At 37.8% G+C, this 12,590-nt stretch overlaps 1 protein-coding gene across 8 annotated transcripts in view; it reads left to right on the forward strand.

Annotated features, from left to right (window-relative positions):
* Positions 1-12,590, forward strand: part of LOC106080080 (histone deacetylase 4-like) — a 90,574-nt gene that overhangs the window by 24,783 nt on the left and 53,201 nt on the right. For 6 of the 8 annotated variants that reach the window (XM_056037095.1, XM_056037087.1, XM_056037099.1 and 3 more), the window contains exon 3: positions 2,494-2,565. In XM_056037095.1, the coding sequence (XP_055893070.1) occupies positions 2,494-2,565 (72 nt within the window). Of the gene's footprint in view, positions 1-2,493; positions 2,566-7,539; positions 9,124-12,590 lie in introns of those variants that run through there. The other 2 variants (XM_056037101.1, XM_056037103.1) reach the window with 1 other exon arrangement.

Genomic DNA, 12,590 nt, shown 5'->3' on the forward strand with positions numbered 1-12,590 from the left:
TCAAGTCGGGTGTCGAGCCTCGAGCCCCCTTCATAGGCAGCCAAGACAAGTTCAAGCGTACTTAGCCTCGCGACTACGCTTCCCACTAAGTGAGATAGACATATTTGTGTAGTAAAGATTGTAAACAAATCCATGATTTTGGCCAATACATCATCGTCCATTTGAGCCAAACATTTTCTGTACCATTGGCTAACATCGTCTGTAACACTCGAATGTGAATGGGATGCAGGTATCAAAAACTCGTAAATCATGCAATAAAATATCATGTTAACCTTCAGTATACAATCGCAGCAAGTTGCTTTAAGTTCTTACCAGTACTGCCCCCCCCCCCAAGGTGATTTTTGTCTAGATTTCATTTTTGTAGAAATTTGGTTGCTTTCCACACGTGGGCTTTTTGTGTATGTCAGTGATTTCTAGAATGTTGTAGTGGAGACGTGATACATCTACGTACGACATTCGGGGTCGATGTTTGTGCTCCAATAGAATTCAGTGTAGGTAGAATTATCGACTCACAACAGAGTGTATAGGCATTGATAGCTGACATTGACAGGGATAGAGCAAGTCACTGTATCACTTCGTAACTAGTCTGGTCGTTAAGAAATCATCCCAGTCAATTAGCTTACATTTTGTTGTATTCAGACATTCCAGCTCACGTCTGCCAGGTGAGATGTAGGTCAATGTGACATAAGTTTTGTTGACTCTCTTTCTCTGTCTCTGATACATTCACTCACTCGTTGTTTTTTTCGCTACTGTAAGTACTACTGACCTCTCGTGTGCTAATGTGCAGCGCCTAGCTTTCCTCTGAGTCTCCATGACTTGTAGTTCAACAACGAAATCTATTGGCTGAAATGTAGTACCTCCCATTCTTAACATTCCGTAAGGATTCTTGTTTTTTGTTTCAGAACTAAAGGAAAACACTTTTATAAACTTGTTTGTATTAAAACCAAAACATGTCTACCTTTCTAGAGTGTAACAATGCTTCCAGTGGGTTGGCAAAGCCTGAGATAAAAAATCACACAGGCACTCAGTGTGATAAGAAAACCGGATGATTTGAAGAACAAGCTCAGCTATGTAGACATCTAGCTTGCTCAATGTTTAGGAGTATCTTATCTTGCTGCCTCCACTCTACTTCCGCCCATGGATGCATTTCTCTTTGGGTTTAAAGTACAAGATCAGCTTGCTGTCTTCGTCCATCTTTTTCTTCTTGTACTAGTTTCTAAAACACCTGAGCCTAGACTTGTTATCATCTTATACGTGTTAGAGACTTGAATGGATTTAGCTATGGTTTCCATAGATCGATTAATTTGTTTTTAGCGCATACTTGTCGTGAATGTAGAAAAAAAGAATTGAGTGAATTGTTACATATAACCTTCGTCTGTATATTGTTTGTTTACTCGTGTGTTTGCACTCAAGACTACCAGTTCACTGCTCAGAGTTGAGGTTCTTTAGCATATTTGATTAAAGTATCCACATAACTGATCTTATTTCAAGTCATTTAGTCTGTCGTCTGGACATTATCAAATACCTAGTAGAAGTTTGAAGCAGCTGTAGGATTCGAACTCGATCTAAACGGCTGCATGCAACCAACGTTCATGCTTACATTGGTCTGTAAAACAAAATATTTGTAGAATCACTAATTGACGATGTGTAAACATAAATGTGCTATAAAACATTATTTCAGTGCACTTACAGAAAGTAAATTAAAATAGTGCACTATGTACAATCAATACAATGAATATAGTATACACTTCGTAATGAAGTCCAATCAAAGTGTGAATTTTTTTTGGGTGATATTTGGATGGTTGCATCTTTCACAAGGAACCATGGAACTGATCAGTTTACATTGACAACCGAGAGGAATTAGCACTGAACGCTATCATTTAGAATGGAAAATTTTGGGCTCTCTGTATTTACTATAATAACTAGTAGACTAACATTTGTAATGTTCAACATGATGAGTTGTTTTAACAGTGATGCCAAAAGTGTCTTATAAGGTCTACGATTTCCTGAATTAACTCTCCATGTATTTTTCTAGAACCATTAAGTGTATAGTTCCCATAAATGAGTCCACAAGACGAGGGTTAAGACAAAATAAATGACTTAGTCCACAAGAGACGAGGTTTAACTCCTACTGGTTGAGATGAAAATCAAACCTCAGGCGACAAACAAGACTTAGAAAAAGTACGCTTACAATGTGTTTGATAAAAACGTATCTTTAGATGAGGCTGTACTACTATTGGGTCTCTATTAAGTTTTCTCTGATGAAGCGACTTGCACCAGTAGTTCATCATTCGCGCAATTATTCGTGTGGGATTGTAGTCTGTCAAATCTTGCTAATTGGTCGTGACAATGTCAAAACAGTAAAAGACGCTTAAAATACCCATACGATAACACACACACAGCATATGCCTCTATTATAAATCTCCTCCATTCAACTCACCTTTAATATATGATGAAGTCATAGTTGTCAATCGCTGTTTGTTTTGTTCCCAGACTACTCCAGCAGCGGCAACAAGTTCTACAAAGGGAGTACCAGTGTTGACTCTGGCTTTCAGGAACCAATAGGTAAACTGTCTGTCTGTGTGTGTGTGTGTGTGCGTGTCAGTTTCTTAGTCTGTTGTCTTCACCAATAATCGTGTGTGTGTGTAGCTTTAGTAAGTCAACGTGTAAACCGTCGACTTGGCTATTTAATACCTTTCTCTTTTGTTCTGTACTCTTCTTCTGTTCAATTCTGGTGTATACACTAACCTTTGACCTTTACACTATAAATCAAACATCATTTTTTTTTTTACGATGACCTGTCTTCTATTACACTCAAGCACTTCTAATAAGCCTTTGACAAGACACATTTTCTCACTAGATCACTTCTATGTACCTTAAACTCTCTATCTTTATTAAAATCACATAGCCCACTACTATATATAGTTATCTAATTCTGTCGTCTGTTTATTAAGATCGTAAGGATTACAGATTTGCTTTTTATGGAGATGTATATTTAGTAACATATCTAGTCCCACTTTTCTTTGACTGCCTTACTTTTCATTGGTCTGGAGTGTGTGTGTGTGGCTATTTAAAGCCGATATATTTATATACCTACGTTTTCATTCAATGCTACAAGATCTACATTTGAATCGGGAACTTAGATGTAGATCTAAATCTAGGTCACATTTCAACGGGAAAAGGGGGGGGGGGCTGCAATGTTGACATTGTCACTGGAGATTTCAATTCAACGATGTGAATAACTTGAGTGGCGGCCTGGGGATTGAAACATCCTTTTAACTAGCCAACTTTCTAGTACTTTTTAACACTGATGTTAGCTTTGAAGTTCATTCATGAAACATTTTGTTCTGTGTGGACCTGTTTCCTGGTCACAATCATGATCTTACAAAATCTAAAAATAATCAGTCACAATCTGAAAAGCAATCAAATGTGGCAGTCACAATTTTTTAAAATCAATTCTCACTTAATGTTTAATTCTAATTAAATCTAATATGATCCGAACTAATAGGACTGGCGTATTGAATCTGATCCGGATCTAATAAGAGGCGGATATGATCTGAAAACTGACCTGCAATGTTCACAACCTGTGGGCAGTGGAGACCATTGGCTAGTTATCACGTTACTGCCCCCATTTTGTTTGACGTTGCTGGGTTAGGGTTAGTTTTCTCATTGCAGTACATTGTAGTAAAGCAAATCCCAATTTGGGCGCTTGTTCGTCACATACATTCACACTATTTCCTGTAGCGACTTCGAAGCAGACGCGACCTCGTACAACGAACACGATTTTGCTCACTATGTTGACCGATCTTTGTGCAACCAATGTATTACTTGTGCAGTAATTATGTTCATCTTTCTCGTTGAACTCATTACCTAGATAAGTAAATAGAATGTTTACGCTCGGACCATAAACAGCGCTACAAAAACTGTCCCCCGGTGTCATCTTGTCACCTGAAGCTAAACTCTGCCATAAACACTACTACATTGATCACGTGCACTTTAGGAATATTGTTCTTTAAAACACAAACAATTTTTTTTTTCGCTCCTAAGGGGGAGGAGATAACCTACTTAATCAATATTTACAGCGCCGCCCCTAACTTATTCTATTGTATATTACCCTCAGTGACCAAACTTTTGGCTGCAGTAGAGGCACCGACCGAGGGCGGATAGACGATGATTTGTATTTTTCATCCATTGCATGTTATTCTTTGATTCAAATTGCTATTACTGGGAGACATTGTTGTTTATCTCTATATATCCTTATTTCGTAACGCCGTTGTAAACTTGTTGTCATATTTTTAGTCAGTTATTGTCAATACTGAAAGTGCAATGTTCGCTGTCTTTGCACAACCAACTAGTTTCTAGTCATCTGAAGTGACACTATCTACTTATGTCAGTATGTTGTCAGTGCCAGTCCTCGTAGGCTTGGATCATGGAATGTCAATAACTACCTTCCTAGCAGATTCTTACCAAAAGATGTTGAAGATCTCAAGATCAATTTCTCCATAAAAAAAAACTAGACACTTTTGCCAGAAATTTTCTGATTCCGCCATGGGAAGCAGTCAAATCTGATTTCCCTCTAAGTTTGAAAATCTGTTTCTGAAGCAAAGACTTGTACAGTCACGATAGTTCATCACCTTCAACAGTCGAACGTTTTGTCAGATGACGAGCTCTTGCATTTGTTGACTAGTTTCACACTCACCAGTTCTTTCATCACTAGCATTCAGTAGGGCACTTAACATACATGAAGTCATTCTTTGTAGTAGATGTAGATAGATAAACCAATGGGCTGTTTTCATTGCATATCAGAAATAGGAACCTATCTAGTCGATCAAAATTAACATCTTCTACTGGACGAAACTTGTATGTCTCGGCCAGCTAGATACCGTCCGCTGACCATAGTTTGAACAACCCCGTTATTGTTCTAAAACAAGATTTAAAAATCAGTTTTAACGTGCGTGCTTTAATAGAACTTAACTTGTGACAGACCCCATGGACTGCTACGAGTTTGTAACACTTACATTATTATGTGCCCCTCCCTTTCAAAAGAAACTAGGATAGATTTGAATTGGACTTGTGCATCATTGGGTGTACCACAGACTTCCTTAAGATGTTCATATACAACTTAGATCTAGCTCATAATACACACTTGCTGTATTGACTTTATTTGTTAGACCACTACAACGCCACCCAGTTGACTGCGACAGAATCTATAGTACCACTAATTTCACGCACTCAATTCAATATTTGCTCCACTGAGCTTGTCTCCCTACGATGGGGGAGATCCCTGGTGATAATCTGTTTTCCAATTTGTTTTATCGCTGACATCTCGGATTTTTACGACATTTCTAATTAAACGATGGAATTACGATGAAATCTATCAGATTATGTTGATTAGGTCTGGGCTATTTCGGGAGGACTCAAGCTAGGTAGAAACTTTCAGAAGACGAAAATAGAATCATTCCAGGCGGTGGTTCAATTTTTGTATTGGCTGTATGTCAGTGACATTTTCATGTCAATACTTAACTCAGGCCGTGTCTTGACGTCACCATTTACGTGAGCCAAATTCGGAAAGATGGGGTGAAGAGAAACAACAATACACATTCCCAAGAAATTGAGTTGCCCTTTTCAAAAGTGTATTATCTCGAGCGAGCATCTTGTTTGGAGTTATTTCTGATGGTTTCTGTAGGTAAGGAACTGGGCTCTCATCGTGTACTGAACAAGTGGAAGAGCTTGATTGATTTCATGTTCTGTCAAATAAATACATGCTTTGTCTAAATAAGTGTGATTTAGAATAAGCATGTTCTCTTTAGGCAGGAGGAGGAAAATAACAGGTCGGGGAAGGGGAATCAAAAACTTATCAACAAAGCTACGTGTAGTCTCCCTTCACTTACCTGCTAAGTAGGCTTGAATATTTGTCTATTAGCTAAATATGTGAGGAGCAGTATAGGGTTGTTTATGTTTTCCTAACATTGGTTAGGTCGTGCTTATTTATAGGACACTTAGTTGAACACTAGCTAGCCTACCACTGACATTCTTTTAGTTGACTTTCTTGTACACTTTAGAACCAGACGGCCCTTTATCTATCTGGTAATACCTCTAGCGCAGGTCAATGGAAAGTCTACAAATATGTCCTGGTATTGTTTAGTTCTAAAGTCACTGCAATATGTAAATGGTGGCTAATCGGCTAGATATCTAGTCTCAATACATGGAAACAATAGTGTGAAGAACAAACTTCTGATCACTTGAACAGGCTTCATGTAATAAGGCCAGAATCTTGCCTGGACACAGTGTGCATTGACCAAGACATTTGTGTACATTACAGAAGTGACCATTAGATGCCAAAAGTTGAGAGCCTCATTTTGTGGTAGTGTGCCATCGTGTTGAAAGTCGTATTCTGCGATTATCTTTAATGTTGACATTGTCGTCATTGCCTGGCTCTAATCAACATTAACCCCTGGCTTAATTCTGACTATAGCTGTTGGCAAATCTCTATTCGTCGGTAGGTGAAGGCTTCTTTTATTAGTTGAACTGCCAATGTATTGTTGTTGCTTATATACCTCTTGTTCAAAATATGTTTAGCGTCCTTTTAGCTCAGTGATACTCTAAAATAAAAAGTTATATTTATATGCATTTAAAGAAAGAAATCAGCATTGTAATGTGATGTGGTTTTGTTTTTTTTACAACTTGGTGGAGGGCAGAAGAACCTGCACACTGATCTCAAAATGGCTCTTTTTCTAGAAATGTAATAGTTGATGTACAGTATTGTATATCGCGTAAATAAATAAATACTAGCTCGTTGGTTGTTATCATTTTACTAGTTTAAAAAAATGCAATAAATTTAAATTTGGCTAGAGATCTAGATTCTAGGTCTAGATCCAACATAGGTTTTGAAAGGACTATCGCTTTCGGAAATTTCCGAATGCAAGGCTTTATTGATTTTAATAAATTAATGTTCAGGAAAACTTTGCGCATCGTCTTCTAAGTCTAGATCTAAATGCTTATCATTGGAATAGTATAAAATGTACTAGATCTATAGATTCGCTTAACCGGGATTCTCTCTCGTGGAGAAGGGGATGGGTGGCTTGGGTTACCAAAATGTTCCATTGTTTTTTAATCTGACATTAATTCATTTGGAAGAGAGAAACCATCGCTCTCTAAGCTGCATAATTGGAAGCATTTTTAAACATGTGTTTTCTTGTTATGTTCCAAGATCTCGCTCATGTAGCCCTACTTCTCTGTGTGACCTCGGCTGTGGGAGACTTCCCACAAACTATGAAGCTTACTCTCATATAGTGCTGGATTCCATTGAACTTGCACTGAGCTCTGACACTTCCACCGTGTCACGTGAAACTAGAGACGAATGTACAGAGACCCCAGGGCTGAAAGACGACACATCAAGTAACGTTCTAAGATCTACGCCTCCTTCTCTTAGTTGTGTGTGTGTGAGAGAGAGAGAGAGAGAGAGAGAGATGGAGAGAGAAGGCCGGGGGGGGGGGGGCTTTAAAAAAAAAGGTGAGTGGATTCTATACATTTAAAGCAGGTGTATCTGCCAGTAAGCTTATACCTTGGCATTCCTCTTTTTTTCTCTTTTAAACGATCGGTCACTAGCTGTTACGGCATGACTCCACAACGAGGCTGTCCTAAATAGATTCTCTATTAGGCGGCTCCAGGAATGTGCAAGAAGTGATCTAATCGGAATTCTTATCGTGTCCATTGGTTTCATTGACACATTCCAGACACAGATACACAAATAGATCCGAAAAGATTCGTCCGGCTTGACCGATTTATGCGACTCAATGACAGATGCATAATTACATTGACTACATACCATAAACCAGGATATTAGTGGACGATTTGGGTGCCTTAATTTAGTGATGCTACATCTTCTTTCAACAGGGACTAGGATCTATTTCAACATAGCGGAACAATTTTGTTTTCCCTTTTAAAACGTAGTCATTACCATCTGAACTTTTAATTCTACTTGTACTATAGTTTTACCAGCATAGATTTCTTCGGCTGCTCCACTTTCTTAGCGCTTAGATATTTAAAACAAAATAGTCTATATCAGGTAATTCCATTGAATGTTTTGCCACCCCTCGTTTTATTTTGAAATGTACGGAATTAAACTCTTCATTCCTTTCTCCTCCCCGCTGTCTATCTAATTTATGTTCACGCAGCTCGCCATCTCAGCCCCTCCCTAAACGCTCTCCCACTTCCTATCGATCAACTCGTTTTCCATATCACCCAAGCCACAGAGTTCGTATCGACCTTTCCTCCTCTTTTCCGTCAACTAGAGAAAAGGTCGGCGGCTAAAAATAGACTCGTAGTGCCTAAATTTAGCTCCAAACAAACGGCTGCCAAGTCTCTAGCGGGGCGATTCTATTCTCATTGGAGCGTAAGGGGAGGACGGGATGCTTGGAATGTTTCAAAACAGCTGTTGGTGGATGGGTGTTGGTAGTGCCGTATCGGCTTGCTCTCCCCTTGAAGAGGGCTTTTATCATGGATTAATTATCCGTACACACTATTAAAGTAACTGGACTTCACGGTATGACGACTATTTAACTTGTAGTTTCCCCGGTCCATTATTTGACTTTTCTTAACGTGGTTTTGTTCCAGTGAAGAAACGATGGAAAGAACTTTGCCTCTGTTCATTGACAGCGAAATACAATAAAAAAGCTGGTTATTAACCACGTTTCAAGCTTGCTGTGGGTGTATGTGTCAAGTTACTAATGTGTATGTATGCAGGGACTGGACGAGTGGATACTGTCTACCTGGTCTGGCTGTGATTGGTATTACCTAATGAGTGGCCTCATCCTTGATGCTGAACTCTAGCTGTGCTATGTCCACTCATGGTTAGTGCAGGGACATGAAACTGAGGTGAGCAGACTGGAGAGGCTAGCCCTACTTGCAGTCTCTGGAGGCATGGCGCCTCGCTGTTGGCTGGAATTGATGTCAAGTTAATTTTTTTTTTAAAGTGGATTATTATGAACTTGTGATGCACCTCCAAGTATGCTAAGAATTCCAATGTCGTGCTTTTAGTTTTGAAAGGAGAATTTCTTTCTGGTCGGATATTTGCCTGAAACTCTTGTTATATGTGTACTTACATACAGTTGCCTTGTTCGGGTAAGTCCAACTAGTTAAAATAGAGTTCTAGTAACGTTTTTCTCAAGTACAGTGAATACTTATTTCTAAGTAGCATTACATTGGTCCAGCACATGGGGCACTGCTAATAGTATTGCTAATTCCAAACTAGTTTATTGAGTGAGATTTTCAGCATGGGTGACAATCGTGAGGTTTACAGGGAGAGTGTGAAGTTGTAAAGACCAACTAGAAATATTAAAGCTTACAGCAAAGAAAGAACAAAAGAAAGAAGGTCAGAGTGTTTGAGAACTCTCTTCACTTCTTAATTCGAAATATAAAACAAAAAAAAGGTGAGATGTTGCTCCGAGGGATGAAAGTCACTTCTACACCAGCGAGCGTACCACGTGGTAACGTGAACACTGACTAGATTAAGGTGTCACACTCAAGCTGTCGAGATTTCACAGCCTGCTGTCAGCAGTGGGGGGGCATTGGGGCGTGGATACAACTAGGTCAAGTCCAAGTTGTTTTCACATGCGGGTTAGGAATACCTAATTAATAGCTATTTGTATTTCTTTTTTATTGCTTCAAGACAATCTGGTAGTTTTTTTTATTCTAAAATTTTAACCTGTTATCTTTTGATGCGTTAAACTTTACCAAACGATTATGCTATTTAATTATGCTCATGAAAATTTTTTTTTTTCATTTTCGGGGGGGGGGGGGGGGGGGGGGGAATAACTCCTACATATTTTAACATTTTTAAAGTTGTGGGTATGATTATTAAAATATCTTTTTTTTTGTGTGTGGTGTTTTTAGAGTTGAGGGTATTAGACCTATTTTTTAAATGTTGCTTGTAGATTTTAGGGTATTAGATTTTTTAAATTAAATAATGGTTTTAATGAAGTTGGGATATTAGATCAAGGTATCTTCGATGGTGTTTATTTGGGATATCAGGCTCTGTTAATATAGATAATAATAATAAATATCAAGTTCCATTGAAGGTGGTGTCAGAGAAAGTGTAGAATTTGTTTTTTGTACTGTATAGTTAAGAAATTGTCTTTGAAGCTATTTGTCGATAATGTTAAGACTAGAAGCTTCTCTTCATCTTGTCTACATAATTATTATTGTGGTTGTCTAGTGACCAACTTTCTTTGTCCACTTGTCTCAATGTTTGTCAGGCCCACACTGTTTGTGTACTGTTTCCCATCTCACCACTGTTTGTGTCTTTTCGAAGCAAGAGCTCTCCATGTGTTTGGTAAGAGATTGCTCCTGTTCACCAGGCCAGTAAGTCAATGTTGATAGTCTTTGAAGCGAGGACAAGTTTGAGTCCCTTTTTCAGATTAGCCGTAGCGCGTTGTTTTGGAAGTTTAACCGCGGGCTTTCGGGCTGGAGCATTAATGGTACATTGCTGATACTGTCCCTATACTTATATCTCTTTATTTCTCCGTAACCTACATCTTGTATTTAGGCGCCGTTTTCCTCTGCTGTGATGATTCTATATTGTTTTGTATTAGTGCACTTTGAATTGGCATTGTACTCCTGTTCATTCCCGAGGGAAAGGTTATCTTTGAAGCGATTAACTGTTGATTCTAAAGCACTTTGCAACAATGTAATCCTGACTTGTGAAGTACAAGTTTGTATTTGACTAAAGTTTGCATGTGACAATTTGTGTGCTAATGTATCTGATGTATAATGCAAGCACCTTAGTGTTTGGATACATACAAATGTGCCGAACACTGAGAGACAGTGGGCGGCACCCGGTGCGGTCAACTCAGGGTGTCACCCCCGCACCACTCCAATTTTTTTTTCGCGTTTTCATGTGTTTTTTTTAAAGCGTATACACACAATTTATACTTAACACAATTGATTGTTAAAAAAAAACTATAAAATGAGTGTCAATCAAGTTTTAAAAATCAGTTGTTACAATTTATATATAGTTCAATTTTGCAACAATGCACCTTAAGTAAATTACAATGTTTTTTTCTTTTCTGGATTTCAAACCTTTAAAAAAAAAGCAAAGCAAAGCAAAGTTAGGTCAAATAAAAGACATCTGGCATTAGATCTTAAGCTGCGCCTCTAAAGGCTGTAATTTGAGAAGAAAATGTTTTCCCATTGTACCAAACATTTTAGGAAATAAACATTTCTGAACAAGAATGTAGACCACATATATTAAGTGAATGTTATACACACCTATTAAATAGCTTTTCTGCTGTTTCTTAAAATCTTCTGTACTCCAGACATTGAAGCTGAATTGTTTGTTATTTCTGAGCTCGACATATACATTCAAGCCTAACCCCCTTTCTAGACATTTTAAGATATTAAGTTGATCTCATCAGCTCTTTTTTCTCCCTTAAAATCATATAACTTATAAATCTGATCAGTGTGTACTATGTCATGTGTGCTGTCAAACAAAATAGAAAGGTGCTTCATTCTGAAGTCTATCTTTTATGTGGTTTTCTAAAGCATTTCTACAATGTCTACATGATAGATACACTTTCAGTGATGGGTTTTATCCACATATTTCCATCATCTTATAAAAAATTCGATATTCAATAAAGACTTGTCGTTATTATGGTCACGAAATAAGATTAGATAATTTTATTGATCCAATCAAATGGAAATTCAGTTTGACTACAATTGACAACATCAGCGTAACTGCTGTACAATAACAGTATAGATGCAACTACAAGCAACATTCACACACGAAACACATACACATTCACAAGCAGCGCTTTATGAATTTGACTTCTGTGCACTTCTGGATGACGACAGCTGATCTTGTAACACTCTGACCGAAAGTGGGATGAAGGAGTTTTTAAATCTTTCTGTTTTAGTCCTAATGGAAAGGAGACAACCACTTGGTTCAGATCTGATGTAACAGTGGTTTAATGGGTGCAGGTTGTCCTTAAGAATCGAGAGTGTTTTGGAAAGGCATCTTTCATGAAAAAGCTCTTCAAGAGATGGTAGCTGTATTCGAGTGATATGCGATGCTTTTTTAATTAGTCTATTTATGTCAAAATATTCTGATTTTATAGAAACAATCTGTGTAATTTATCCTTCCATTGTTTTTCTCCATTACATAATCATAGCAACGACTTTCTTGTCAATTATATTTGTAGCCGGATGGCCTTGTTTTCCCATTTTTCAATTCTAATGACTATTCTTCATACCTCTTTTGATATTCCAATTTCAGACTTTATTTTAAACACTTATTTAATTAAGTTACTAATTTGAATGTAATTTCTTTAGAATTAGGCGAAAAAAGTTGACAACAAAAAACATACGATTTCTTGTTATTAAGTGACTAAATCATCCCACATAGCATCAGAACCATTCTCTTAACAACTGGCGCACTTTTCCTTTTGCTATGGATAATTTTCTACGTAATTATGTGACATTGGCACATTACAAGAAGAAAGTATCCCTAAAATATTGAAGTCTGAAGTCTGATTCATTGTAAACTTCCTTCATCTTGGCTAGAGTTTCTATTACATTCAACATCTGAAATTACA

The sequence above is a fragment of the Biomphalaria glabrata genome, chromosome 1 (genome assembly GCF_947242115.1).
Source record: "Biomphalaria glabrata chromosome 1, xgBioGlab47.1, whole genome shotgun sequence".
NCBI lineage: Eukaryota > Metazoa > Mollusca > Gastropoda > Planorbidae > Biomphalaria > Biomphalaria glabrata.